The sequence below is a fragment of the Mobula hypostoma genome, chromosome 27 (genome assembly GCF_963921235.1).
Source record: "Mobula hypostoma chromosome 27, sMobHyp1.1, whole genome shotgun sequence".
NCBI classification, from domain to species: domain Eukaryota; kingdom Metazoa; phylum Chordata; class Chondrichthyes; order Myliobatiformes; family Myliobatidae; genus Mobula; species Mobula hypostoma.
This window is the reverse complement of record NC_086123.1, coordinates 32379325-32393725: the sequence shown is the minus strand read 5'-3', so window position 1 is coordinate 32393725 and position 14401 is coordinate 32379325. Positions and strand designations below refer to the sequence as shown.

Genomic DNA, 14401 nt, shown 5'->3' with positions numbered 1-14401 from the left:
CTTGGTTACCAGTCTCAGATTTGGAAGATGGTGTGTACTAGTGATACTTTGCATTTATTTAGGGCAGGAAGCAATGCAACATACTGGAACTTTTTCAATTGACCACCAACTAGAAAGGGTAATGCTATCATTTCCAAATAATGTGTTCATGACCAACTATAATCTCAGTAAGATTGATAAATTAATACTACTTAAAAGCAACTTTGTAGATTGACCTAGCCAAAAGAAATTAAAATAAAGCTAGATTTCATACGAGCTCTTGTAACCATATAACCATATCTAATGAAATGACAAAAACCCTTACAGAATCATGGCTAATGATTTCTCGCTTTTGAGAAATAAGAGTGGAAATGGGCAGAGGTGGGGAAACAAGCCCTGGGGATTCAGATACCTGCTATGACATCTAATACCTCCTGCGTTTTGATGTTAATTGTTCTAGAATTCTTACATCCTCCTCCTTGAATTCTCCAACTACTGTGTCCTTCTTTAGGGTGAGTACAGATGAGGAAGCTTATCCTTACTCTTGAGATCTGTTGGTCAGGAAGTCAGAGATCCAATTGCAAAGGGAGGTGTAGAGTCCCAAGTCTAGGAATTTGGAGATGTTTGCTTGGAATTATAGTATTGAAAGCCCAGCTGTAGTCAATAAACAATAGTTTAACGTAGGTGGTCTTTACAGAACAGTTGCTCCAGAGATGAGTGTAGATCCTTGGAGATGGCATCTGCTGCCATGGTCTTATTTCAGGGTTAGGTGAATTTCAATGGACTGAGATTGTCTGGAAGGCTGAACTTAATGCAGATCATTACTAGCCTCCTGAAGCACTTTACAATGGTGGTTGTCAAAGACATTGGGCAGTAGTAATTAAGGCACATTACCTTGTATTTCTTAAGTATAGGGGTTATAGTGGTCTTACTAATGCAGATGGGAATCTTAGATTGAAGCAGGAAGAGGTTAAAAATATCTGCTAATACCCCTGCCACCTGATCTAAGACCGTGGCCAGGGACACCAGATGCATTCTACGAGTTCACTCACTGGAAGACTGATCTTACAGTCACACTGGTGACTAGGTTTAGGTGTATTGGAGGCTGTCAGGGTGAGTTGTGGCATTCTAATTTCCTTCTGTTCAAACCGTGCACAGAGCGCAGTCGTGTAGTCAGGAAGGGATGTACTTTGGCAATGCTGCCTGACTTGTAGCCCATTCTGGGACCTGGTCTGGGACTCGATTTTGGACTGATATTATCTCTAGGCATTCCTTTACAGTGACCATATCTTGATTTCTTGTAATGGTCAGGGTCAACTGATTTGAACACTGCAGTCCTGAATTTCAGAAGGGGGTGGATCTCCTGGTTTGTCCATGGTTTCTGCTTTGGTACACATTCATCAATGTACATGTGATAAAATATAGGATGGTGGTGACATACTCAATCTAGGCTGGCTGCTGAGTCATTGAACATAGGCCAGTCTACTGATTCAAAACAGTCACGTACTTGAAGCTCATCTACTGTATTTCCTCAGACTAGCACTGAAAACTTTCTTTACTGGGCCTCGAATTTCAGCTCTGTTTGTAGGGATAAGGAGCAGATCTTGGTGGTCTGTTTTGCCAACAGTGTGGACAGGGAGTGGTTTGGTAGGCATCTTTGGTAGCAGTGATCAAGGAAGGTATTTGAGGCCCCGTGGGACAGGACACAAGCTGGTAGCATTTTGGTAACACACTTCTGAAGCTGGATTGGTAGAAGTCGCTGCCAGTGATGAAGTGGGCCTCGAGGTGTCCCATCACAAGCTTGTTGAACACAGTATAGTTCATTGAGTGCAGGTTTCATAACTTCCTGGGATAGGATGTAGAACTACCATCAGGATAGCTGAAGTGTATTCCCACAGTAGGTAGAATGGGCAGTATTTTGCCATTAGATATTCCAGGCTGGGTCAACAGGTCAACAGGAACTTGCTAAGACTCGTGACTGAGCACTACGTCCCTCAGAAGAAATTCCCCCACATTTTAATCAAATTGGAAGTAATTTTTTTGTGGTATATTTTTACATGCAATACCACAGAGCAAGTAAGCCAATAGGAAAGCTGAACCAGCCAGAATAGATGTATCAAAATTCAAAGTAAATTTATTATCAAATGACATGTATGTCACCATATACAACCCTGAGAATCATTTTGTTGTGGGCATACTCAATAAATCCATAATAGAATAATAATCGCTCGGAGAAAGCAACGCAGCGGACTTTTAACATCGTAAACCAGCAAGTTGCTTGTTATGTCTCCCCTCTCTCTGTGAAAGGGAAACACCCCTTTCTCCCTTATTAGGGAGAGAGAGAGAGCCTGCAGTATGTCAAATACCGGGTGAATGAGTAGCCTTTGGAGTACTACAAGTCTGTGTCTTTGCTGTTACTTTGCTGCACGCTTGAGTGCTCGGTGGTGGGTGCCGATGCTTTTTTTTGGCTGGGGGTGGGGGAATCGTTGCTTTACTGCTGCTTACGCCTGGGGGTGGACTTTCAGGTTCTCATGTTTAACCGTCATTCATTCTTTGGGGGAACTCCTTCGTGGATGGTTGCGAAGAAAAATGCATTTCAGGATGTATATTGTATACATTTCTCTGATATTAAAATGTACCTTTGAAACCATATTAGAGTCAATTAAAGACTGCACGAACTTTGATGTTCAGCCAGTGTGCAAAAGACACAAACTCTGCAAATTCAAAAAGAAAGAAAAATAATAATAATAAATAAGCGTGACTATTGAGAACATGAGATGGAAAGAGTCCTTAAAAGTGAGTCCAAGTCCCTTCAGGCAAGAGTTGATATGTTTCACCACCAGCCTCTCAAAACACTTCATCACTGTAGATGTAAGTGCTACTGGACGATAGTCATAGAGGCTGGTTACCACATCCTTCTTGGGTACTGGTATAATTGAAGCAGGTGGATACCTTAGATAACTTAAATAAGAGGGATTAAAAATACCGGTGAACAGGTCTACAGTACTCCTATACCTTTGACAGTTTGTGCATGCCTTCAGTAATTTACTAGTTACTATATCTCTAATCTGTTTCTTTATTCTGCAGCCCCCTCACCACTATTCTTTAAATACAACAGGGTCTTTTTAAACAAGGTTTTCCTCTGTATTTTAAATTCTTCAATGTACTTTATTACTATTGAACTGGGGTTCTACCTTTAAATTTTGTGATCCATGATAAATTTCTCAATTTTAATCTTCTTACTCTTTTTGATGCAGGTATTGGAGGCACAGAGGAGACATCAGAAAGAGAAATCTGGAATAATACCTACCTCGCCAACTCCTTACACGTACAATAAGGTAATTCCTTACCACTTTGAACCAGAATGGGCAGGCTCACTTGTTAAATAGTGGAAATGAAGTTTATTTTTCTTCCTGTTGTAAAGTGCATTATGTGGAAATGAGATAAATGTGTAGTTTTCCACAGTGTAGTCATTCTGTCCTATTTCATTTGCCATCCCATTTTCAATTGTCCTTTTACGCCCCACCGTCCCAAATTGGAACAATTTTTAGCTGTGATTCCATAGTAGTTTTGGTAATCTCAGGCTGGCATTGTGTGTTTGGAGAGTCCTTTCTTCTAACCCCTCTCTCCTTGGTAGCCAGAGGAACAGGTAAGTGAGACATCTTGAGATGTAGACAAAATGCTGGAGGAGCTCAGCAGGTCTGGCAGCGTCTGTGGAGAGGAATGAGAGTCTCAGCCCGAAATGTCGACTCTTTATTCCTCTCTATAGCTGCTGCCTGACCCACTGAGTTCCTCCAGTACATTGTATATGTTACTCTGGTTTTTCAGCATCTGCAGAATCTCTTGTGTTTGTGATCCTGAGCTGCGGTTTCATGTTGCCCAGCTTCCATGTAAACAGGTGAGTATTCTGAAAGATTTGAATATTATTTAAACAAGGAAATGGTTAAACATGCTGTTTTGATGCGAAGCATCAACCTTGCCTCTTTAGTGACCACTTAATCTCTTCAAAATTTAATCCCTCAAAATAAGGATGTTTCAAAACAATACAGCAGATTCCAGTCAATGTGGACACATCAGGATCGGTACATTTTGGCCCAATTGAGCTGCTGCCCCAATTAGCTGAAGTTTCATTGAAATAGTTAAAGGGTACAAAAGAGATAAACTACCATTTAACTGAGTAAAATTTATGTATTTAAATAAAATACAGAACAAATTAGAACACTACCAATATTTCTACAGTACTAGACAATTGTCTATTAGTTCCTAATAGTTATCGACAGAGGAATTCATCTGCCGTATTCTTTTGATTGACCATAAATGAACAAAATCTGCGGAGACACCTAGTCCCTATCTTCATACAATGCTTTAGACAATTGCATCCTCCATATTTTCATTTTCATTGTAACATTCAACATGATTGTCGATACCTTCATAATTCCCAAATTGCTGAATTTGTGAAATTGTCTCACCTTCACTCCCGGCTATTGCTTGCATCTCCAATCCTGATGCTTAAAACCACAGCAAGCAAAACAATTTTGAATTGTCTTGCTGCTTATTTCTCATCAACTATCAGCAACAGAAATCGCTGCTTTTTGAATACAAACACACATGACTGACGCTATTTAAAAACTGATCATTTAACAGCCACACAAGTTCGCGCAACTGATGCTAGTTTGAAACTGTTCGGCAACAGTCTCCTGTCCCAATTAAGCAACGTAGTGTCTCTTAAAAGAAAAGAATCTCAGTTAATTTTCTTGATTTAGTTTTTGTTCTTTAAGAGTTGTTACAAATGAACGGCTGTTCTGTTTAAATAGTGGCCCAATTAACTGGAATCCACTGTATTTAAATAAAATTTAGAGGTTTATTTAAAAGTGACAAGTAAAAGTAAGTTACTGAAGCCTCCCTAAAGCAGCATGTTTTGCATAATGTAAAACGAGTCAGGTTTAACATACTGTATAAATACACTATTTTGTGGGTTATTCAGAAAATAATTAGTGTTTAGCACCTGTTACGGATTACAGTAACATTGCTGAGCCCAACTAGGCATCATCTCCCTATCTATTTCTTTGATATCCTTTTACAAGATCAAATCTAATTCATTAAAAATATTTCATTACAAGTCTTAGCATGAGGCAATATTATTTTTTTCATTTCCAGCTAATAAACATAACTAAAATCATGCAATTTTGATTAAAATATATTTTTGTATGCTAATCATTTCACTTGTATATCTGATGCAGTCTGGTGATATTTTGAAAAAAAGTCCAGTGACACACTGCAAATAGTGAAGGCTACGGAAACAGGTGGTTGTAAGATTCCCTTCCCACCCCTCCCCGCCCCAATTTGATGTGCTCCCAATCTTGAAAAAGGGGCTGTAGGTAGTGCTAAGCAAATCAAAAATGGGAATTTTCTACAGGAAAATAGGAAAGCCTTGTAGGTCACATGTTCCTATCCTACCCAGCACCATTGATACAGACCTGAGCGATGGCTAACTAGCTTCCGCCCAAGTGGTGTTGGGAGAGATCGTTAGCACATTCACCAAGGGAACCCCAAGATATAATCCCATACTACTTTATAAATGGCATTTTTCTATATAAAAACTTTTTTTGTTTATGCCAGAGCTGTGACCTGTGGTCGCTGGGTGTAATTATTTACGTGATGCTATGTGGATATCCACCGTTTTATTCCAAACATCACAGCCGGACAATCCCAAAGGACATGCGAAAAAAGATCATGACGGGAAGTTTTGAATTCCCAGAGGAAGAGTGGAGTCAGATATCCGAGATGGCAAAGGACATTGTGAGAAAGTGAGTTGAATAGCTGGGTCTCTGTTGTACAGTAGGTCTAGTCTGAGGTAGTATTGGAGACATTGTAGAGAAATTTGTAACAATGAATCAACCGGACAAAATATTGGTGGACCTTACATTCAGCAAACCTTTCTGTTATTGGACATATATTACAGTCAACTGGTGTTTGGTTGTTTTCTGGTTGGAATTGGTAATCTGATTGTAATATGCTTTTTCTTTACTAATAGAAATAGTTTTGTGGACTCGGTTCCTTTTTGAATGCTGGTTTCACTGTTAAATTGTTCCCTTCCGCAGATTGCTGAAGGTGAAACCAGAGGAGCGGCTCAATATTGAGGGGGTGCTGGATCATCCCTGGCTGAACTCCACTGAGGCTTTAGATAACGTTCTCCCATCTTCTCAAATGATGATGGATAAGGTAAATCCATTAGGTCACAGCTAGCGGCTAGTATTTTATTTAGTATTTGTGGTGCAGGCTGAAATGTGCAGAGATGTGTGTGTTATTGAAGAGTTAGTATTTTTCATATCACTTAAACCAAGATGGTAAACTCATGTAATGTCTAACTTTGAAATTTGTACTTCAAAGTCAGAGCCTGTGACAAAATTTAGGATAAGGGATTCCTGGACTTCTGTCAAGTTTTAAACCAGAGAAATTGATTCCTCTAAGACTTCTTGTTCCTCTTGTTGAAATTCATTGGAGCCTCTTCTCAAGTTTCCTTCAGGCAGAAATTTGTGTGGCAGTCGTTGCATCTGCTTGCAGGGTCGTATCGTCCCTCTGTTTGTCTGTTATTGTCTTGTAACAGAGCGTGTGTTGATGGTGAATCTGTGTATTACAGGCAATGGTTGCTGGGATCCAGCAGGCTCATGCAGAACAGCTGGCCAGTATGAGAATTCAGGATCTGAAAGTGAGCCTTAAACCTCTAAACTCTGTTAATAATCCAATTCTTCGCAAGAGGAAACTGCTGGGGTAAGTTGTACTGAATGTAATGTATATGGCTCAGACATACTGGGTGATGAGATATCTTGGTAAAGCTATAGTGGAATTTCTGTTTGGTGCTCGGCATTGTGAAGATACCATGCAAATTTTCTTTACAGTATTTGGCAATGAAGCCTACCATCTGTTCTTTTGCTGTGCCAAACTTCGTAAAGTTCTACATTAAAATTGAGCACAGGGGAGCAAATAGTTGGAATAATATTTCAAGCAATTTGAGCTCATTTTTAGAGTGTGTGTTTATTTTAGGTTTCCAGTATCTGCAATTGTTTTTTTTTATGTTTTAATTTACTGCAACATTCTGACTGATCACATCTCCCAGTTCATATACTGATAGATGTATGCCCTGTCCCCTTTAGAGAAAGATCACAAAGAAAGCGGGCTGAGTGACGAGCCCTGGAGTGCAGGATGGTTACAAATATAATAATATTTGACCTCTGTTAATTGACTTCTATGAATTTCTTAGTTTGGCTCAGTGTCCTATAATGACAGCAGAGTGATTGGAAAATCAGCTGGATAAGTTTGTTAGGACAAGATGTGAATGTTGCATTGACTTTCACATTTTAAAATTCTTAAGCATTCATGTTGATAAAGGACATGTAAAATACTTTTTTCTCCGAACAAGGCATTTTTTTTTGTAATTTCAAATTAGGAGCATACAAAACAATTGCTTTCCCCATGTTATCGAAATTAATGAATGTCCAGTGTGCCAGGGAATTGTTTCTCTCTGCATCAGGTGAATATTGTGACACAGGGTCCACGGATCCCTTGTAATGGAATTGGTCCATGGCATAAAAAGGGCTGGGAATCCCTGATTGTAGGCATGCTATGTTGGTGCTGTAATGTGTAGTGACACTTGCATATGCCATTTGTTAACACAGATGACACATTTTACTGTATCTTCCGATGTATCTGCGATAAATAAATCTAAATCTAATCTTTTGGCAGCATTATTTAAAATGTGCTGCAGCAAATTCAGCTCTTATTTTAGATGAAATAAATCTGGTGTATTCCTGCTTTCTTGTTCCTCTGTGCTAGAATTTGATTAAATAGTTCAATTGTGATGTGCCTAGGTAGTTCCCTGTGTTTCTTTCCTTTGCCATTCTCTTCCCCACCCAGAACAATTTTTTTCCCACTTTTCAATTTGGAATTGGAATTAGTTTGCAAAGAAATAGTGTTGTGAAATCTGGAAGACAAATAATAGGAATCATTCTGTTATACACCAGTCAGAATAAGAACAAAATTCAAAGTAAATTTTATTAATGAACATTTGTCACCATATGCAACCCTGAGATTCATTTTCCTGTGGGTATACTCGCTAAATCTATAGGATAATATCTGTAACAGGATCAATGAAAGATCAATCAGAGTGCAGAAGACAATGAACTGTGCAAATGCAAATATAAATAAATAGCAATAAATAACAAGAACATGAGATAAAGAGTCCTTCAAGTGAGCTAATTGGTTGTGGGAACATTGCAATGATGAGGCAAGTAAGTGTAGTTATCCCTTTTGTTAAAGAGCCTGATGGTTGAGGGGTAGGAACTGTTGTTGAACCTTGTGGTGCGAGTCCTGGTGGGGAGCTCCGATGATGGATGCTGCTTTCCTACGACAGTGTTTCATGCAGATGTGCTCAATGGTTGGGAGGGCTTCAGTAAAAGACTTTTTTTGCATAAAATCACACTTGGAAGAATATTAAATTTACAAGTGGATTAATTTTATGGATATTCATCATCCAATTTTGATTTATTTTGTTGTATTTGGAGTTGTACAAAAAGGGTTGTGAATAAGAGATGCTGTAGTTTGTCTACATTCCCTGCTGAGATCAGAATTATTTGTTCCTAAATATTGAAGTACACATCGTTAAACTGAGCATCCTCGTGTAAGCTATACAGATCACACGTTCATAGGTTTTATTATTTGTGCTAGATTAGTTGATCTTGCACAGGACAGCAGTTGGAAAACTGCAGTTCACTTAAGCATCCCATGGGTAGGAAGATCTAAATTAACCAAAGATCCTACTTTTTGCTGCTGTTGAGTGGGGTTGCTGGAAAGTGTGTCTCTTTTTTTGGCAGGATTGGCTTGGCTGTGATGCATTTTCTGGTCAATTATTTTCTGACTGTCATCTTTAATTTTGCTCATGAAGTGTAGGTCAATGTAACCATATCCATAAACACACGAGAGTCCGCAGATGCTGGAAATCCAGAACAGTGCGCACAAAATGCTGGAGAACTTCCCATCGAGCAGCTTCCATGGAAAGGAATGAACAGTCGGTATTTCAGAATTGATGAAGATCTCTGCCAGAAACATCAACTGTTTATTCCTCTCCATAACCTGAGTTCCCAAAGGCCTTCTGTGTTTCTCGAACCATATCCATTATGCATTCAGGAAAGAAGAGGACATAATTGTAATTAAAAGCTAAATAATTTGATTTTATGATCTTTTGGCACAGTTCCTGATGCTTTTGATGTTCTGCAAAGTATCTATTAATTTTACCCAAGCCCTGATTTGATTCACTTGCTGCTAGACTGTCTGGGGCCTTTAGTGCTGACTGATATTGGATAACATTAGTCTACAAGTGAGTTGAGATCAGCTTTCTAAATTAAAGTACCTATTAAGACTAAGTTATTAATGTATCAAGGGATTTTTTTTAAAAACATATTGCAGAACTGAAGTGACAGGTTTTTAACATAATTCAGTGTATTTGAATTATGTGATAACATGGAGAAACAAAAGGCATTGCTTGTGTCATAAAGACCATGAAACCCGGCAAAAGAATTTAGCGGAGGGGCATTTCTTATGCAAAGCAGCATTCTGTATTATGCTTTCTAGCTGATGAATTTACACAAGTTGTAGCAGAGATATGTGACTGAATCCAAGATAGCGGTGTAAAAATCTTGTGTAGCTGTAGCCAATTAAGTTTAACAAGCAGTTAGTGTTTATCACAAAAGTTGAAAGAGGAGACTTGTTATTTTACCGAATGGTTTTTTTAATAGAACAGTATTGTTTACTACATCAGTACAATCGCTTCCTCTTTTGATAAAGACTGTTAACTGCCATTTGAGTCTGGAGATTATTTCAGTACATTGGTGGTCATAAGCCCAAAGACTTTAGGAATATCCTATTTTTTTTTTAACCATTTTGAAAAATAATATTGTTGTCAAGCCTTGAACACATCTTGGAAGGAGGTTGCATGGGCGTTTGTTGTTCCTGGTACCAATTCCAAGAGTCCATTCTGCTTGTGTGAGCTACGATTGTGCTGGCAGCAGGCAGTTTGACCATGGGAGCAGGAGGAAGAATCACAGCCATGCCCATTCCTTTTTTACATCTGACAGCTACATGAAGCACTGTTGGAAAGACGTGGATGAGTTATTTTTTCCCCCACCCTCTCTCCCTGAGAATTCCCTTCTCCCACCCCCACCTTCGCCCCCAATCCTGGGACTGAAGCCATTAGTTCCTGCCTCGGGCAGGGAGCTAGAGCTAATCTACACAGACATGAGAGCTTGCAGGTCTGTATGGCTCAGTACTTCAGTGTGTTGCATTCGCCCAGAGAGTCATCGGCGACCTCTCAAAGTTTTGGTTGTTTGAAATGGACATCATTCCAAAAGGACACTTTCTGAAGCTTGTTTCAATCCATGTGGTCAGACGTTTTCACCAATACTGCAACAGTTGAATCCTCCTTAAAGGGAAACTGTGTTCATTTGAATTGCACGACAGTCCTAAGCGTTATAAAGATTGGTGCATGTGGTTTCTTGCTCCTCCTCTCTTTGATTATTTTCATGGTTTTTAAAATTTTGCTTATGGTTTCTTGTTATGGCATTTTCAGCGGTGATCCGAACGGAAGAGTAAAATTCACTCTAGGCTTGTTGAATTCCAAGATAGTGCCGTCATTTCAGTTATTGACATGGAACTTCATGATGTCACAGCACAGGAGAGGCTGCACAAAACGACAATCCTGGTTCTCCGTCTGACTAACGGTTTTAAAGCATAAAATAAGATCCAGGCAAGGCAGAGATGCTAGTAAGTGTACAGAAAAACCAAATGCTATCATTGGAAGTGTAGAGCCAGACATGATCAAAGTGCCGGTGTTCTGGCTTTGGCAAGGCTTGTGTGATGAGTGAGCACTGGAGATGTTGAACTCAATAAGGAAGTCTTTGTTGGACTGCCACTGACTTGAATAACATATGGGGTTATTATCGCCAAATCAAATACATTGATCAGTGCATGGGGTTTAATGAAGATTCAGCTGTTGTTACACCTGTGAAGAGGAATATTTGAACTACAGATTTTCAAATGAAATCTTACGATGAGGAGGGATGTCCTTTTTATCACATTTAGGATTATACATTGATTCAAGTGAAGACTGTTCCCCTTTAAGAAGATTTTAAAAAATATTATTTCCCTAAATGTTCCCCATTATTGTTTTTCTCATATGGCTGTTTGCCTCCAGATAGCCTCCTTCAGCCAGCAGGTGAGGCAGGCAATCCAGACGTCGGACTTCTCCAATGGTCATCAGCAGTGCCACAGCGCGACCGCCTGATAGATGGCACACTTGTAGTGGGGGCGAGATGGGTAATGTCAGTTTTCCCGTCGCTCTTCTCGTGTTTTCTTTTTAATTGCTTTTCATTTTTATTAATTCTTTCTACCTTTCCTTCCTTTTTATTTTTTTTTGTTTGTTTTATCTTAAGAAAAATAAGCCTGCTTAATGTCTTAGCCCACTAAATGTGTCTCGGATTTGGCTGGCTAATTGCGCCTGTTTTTACAGGGATCTTTCCCCTCCCATAATAGAATGTCATTTTGTTACAGCACGAGGCCCAGGGACAGTGTCTATATTCATGATTCGGAGAAAGAGGCAGAGGATGCCAACGTCGCTGTGGAGAAACTGCGGGATGTCATCGCCCAGTGCATTTTGCCACAGGCTGGTAAGGCAGCTAATGTTGAATAAGGATTAAGTTAAAAGAAGACTATGTCGGTTGCACAGGTTTTATGCTGAAATTCTGTTTTGTAGGAGAGAATGAAGATGAAAAGCTAAATGAGGTAATGCAAGAGGCTTGGAAATACAACAAAGACTGTAAAGTTCTGCGTGATACACTGCAGAATCTCAACTGGAATGGTGAGAGAATAGCTTTCTGGTGTATTTTTTTCATGGTGTTTAGAATGGGCTTAGTGATGGTGACAGCTCCGACTTTTCATTGTCTGAATTATCAGCTGCCATCCTCTGGACAGGGTGAGAATTATCCAACACATTCTCTGGACGGGCTTTCGCTGCGTGATCAAAGTCGGCTTCATCAGCCACCATCCATCTCAAGTGTGGGCCACGTGACTGGCTCCCTTGCCAGGTCTACTTGACCAATTAACTAAGCTAATTCCTACCCAACCTGTGAATACTGAACATTGATTGAGAGGCACTCTATGAGGCATTCCTCATTGATTCCTGTTCATTTTAGTTACTATGAATAAAGGAATAATCATGTCCATAACATCAACTCCACTGCCCTGTTGCCTTGGTAATGTTATTTGGATTTAATAGTTCAAATTCTGATATCAATTCTGACCATGAGTAGTCGAGTACTAGCTTTGTATGATTGTTGCTGCTTCTTAGCCTGTCACCTCTACTGGGGCAGAGGCCGCTGACAGCAGTTCGCCAGAGTCCTCCAGACCTGGGCCAAAGGCTGATCCACGCTGTGGCTTCTGCTGTCATCACGACCTCATACGTCCTCTAGGTGAAGAACCTTCCTCTCTAAAGAAACTCTTTCTGTGGCTCTAGGTCCTTATGGGATGAGGTTGCTAGCCCCATGCCCAGCCCACCATCTTTCACAACCGGGCTTGGAACCATTCATGGCGGAGTTACTAGCTTTGATTTAGTACCTTTAAAACCTTTATGCCATGGACCCCTACCGTTAACTGAGGGGTCTGTGTACTCCAGGTTGGGAACCCTTGCTTTAAAATAAAACTGTGAAGAGTGAAGTAGTTGTGCTGGTGAAGATCACCAGTCAGTATTTCACCCAGACTTCTGCTCTATCCCCAGCTGGTGTTTTACCCTTTTTTAAATTGAAGCAGCTTTGCTTTTGTCTGCAAAGATTAAGCTTCATGCTCAAATTTTCCCTTTTTAAAATTGAACTAAAAGCAAAAAATGCTACAGGAAAATTCAAATATAACTGAGGCTAAATAAAGAGTCAAATTTGTTTTGTTCGACATTAAATATATCTTGTATTGGCACATTAGTCATTTGTGGTCCCTGAGGAAATGGTGCAATAATGGTACACTTTAAAAATTACAAAATCTCTCGTGTAATTCTTCAAAATATTCTCTTGTTAATCCAGCAAATTGTCCTTAATGGACTCTGTAGGGTGACAGTGCATTTATCTTTTTCAGGCCGGGGTTTCAATGATAAAGTCGATCGTCTGAAACTTGCAGAAATTGTCAAACAGGTCATTGAAGAACAAACAAACTCACAAGATTCCTAACATTAGTGTATGCTGTTTTTACACTGTACCAGGAGTATTCTTTGATAAATGTAAAAAGAATTTTTATTTAAATAAAAAATAAAAAAATGCAAAAACCAGAAATGTTTCCAAAACTTTAAAAATTTTAGGCACTCTCTTCAGTACTTGAAGTTGTGCTTTTTGTGGTAGTACTCGTAACACCCAGGGGTTCTCGACCCGAGGTCATGGACACCTTGCTTAATGATATTGGTTCATGGCACACACAAGTTTGGGAACCCTTGCAAACACCTAAAAGGATTAGATGCTGATCCATCCACATGAGGACACAATTAGTGCAGGTGACCAAGTTCAAAATAGCAGGTATTAATGGAGCTAAAATGAAGTTTAAATTTGCAGTTCCAGAACTTGGGGCTTTTTTCATCTCCAAAGCATATTGTAAATGGGAAGGAGTACCTGAGGCCAGAGTTGGAGACTGCAAAGGGCCAAAGAAAATTTGAGATCTTCCATCAGAAGGCTTGAAAAGGGAGTGAGTGGAGCAGATTTGATTATGTGGCCGCAGCCATGGACAAGAACTGAAGCACATCCTGATGGAGGTTCTTTTTCCTCAGCAGCAGAGATGTTCTGAACTAGATGTCAGGGGAAGCTGAAATACACAGCTTGAGTGTGTGGCTCAGAAGGCAGTCTCACAATATTTAAGTATCCAGACAAAATAGATGAATTGCCAAGGCTTAAAGAGTTATGGAATAAACACTTGAGTATTTGTTGATCAGTTTGGATGCAGTGAGTCAAAGGGTCTGTTTCTTTGTCGTCTGTGACTCCTCCTGAAATCAAAATGCAACAGATTCCACAGCATCTGCTTGTTTTGCAGTTACTAATGAGGCTCTCCGAGGGAAAGTTTGTTGAAGGCTGGAAAATGCCACCTTCCACCTTTCCATTATTATTGGATGACATTTCTGTACCTAGTTATTCAGGCAACCTGGCATTTTGGGAATAACTTGGGTGTTCACAGGGATGTGATTAATGGGGGCTGGGTGTCATCAGCGTACACCTGCATCTGTTTTGATGCAGAAGTATAAAATAAAATAAAATTGTAAGGGGCCAAGAGTCCTTTTGAGGTACAAAATGCCCAAAATACATGTACAGAGAAGGCATTATAGGTACTTCCTCAGTTGTGACAAGAT

General features: G+C 39.7%; 1 protein-coding gene across 2 annotated transcripts in view; it reads left to right on the top strand.

Moving 5' to 3' along the window:
• Nucleotides 1-13334, top strand: part of mapkapk5 (MAPK activated protein kinase 5) — a 42931-nt gene extending 29597 nt beyond the window's left edge. For both annotated transcript variants that reach the window (XM_063034104.1, XM_063034105.1), the window contains 7 exons: nucleotides 3237-3317; nucleotides 5599-5786; nucleotides 6081-6201; nucleotides 6620-6750; nucleotides 11581-11696; nucleotides 11783-11887; nucleotides 13150-13334. In XM_063034104.1, the coding sequence (XP_062890174.1) occupies nucleotides 3237-3317; nucleotides 5599-5786; nucleotides 6081-6201; nucleotides 6620-6750; nucleotides 11581-11696; nucleotides 11783-11887; nucleotides 13150-13241 (834 nt within the window). In that variant the 3' untranslated portion in view covers nucleotides 13242-13334. The remainder of the gene's footprint in view (nucleotides 1-3236; nucleotides 3318-5598; nucleotides 5787-6080; nucleotides 6202-6619; nucleotides 6751-11580; nucleotides 11697-11782; nucleotides 11888-13149) is intronic.
• Nucleotides 13335-14401: the final 1067 nt, after the last annotated feature.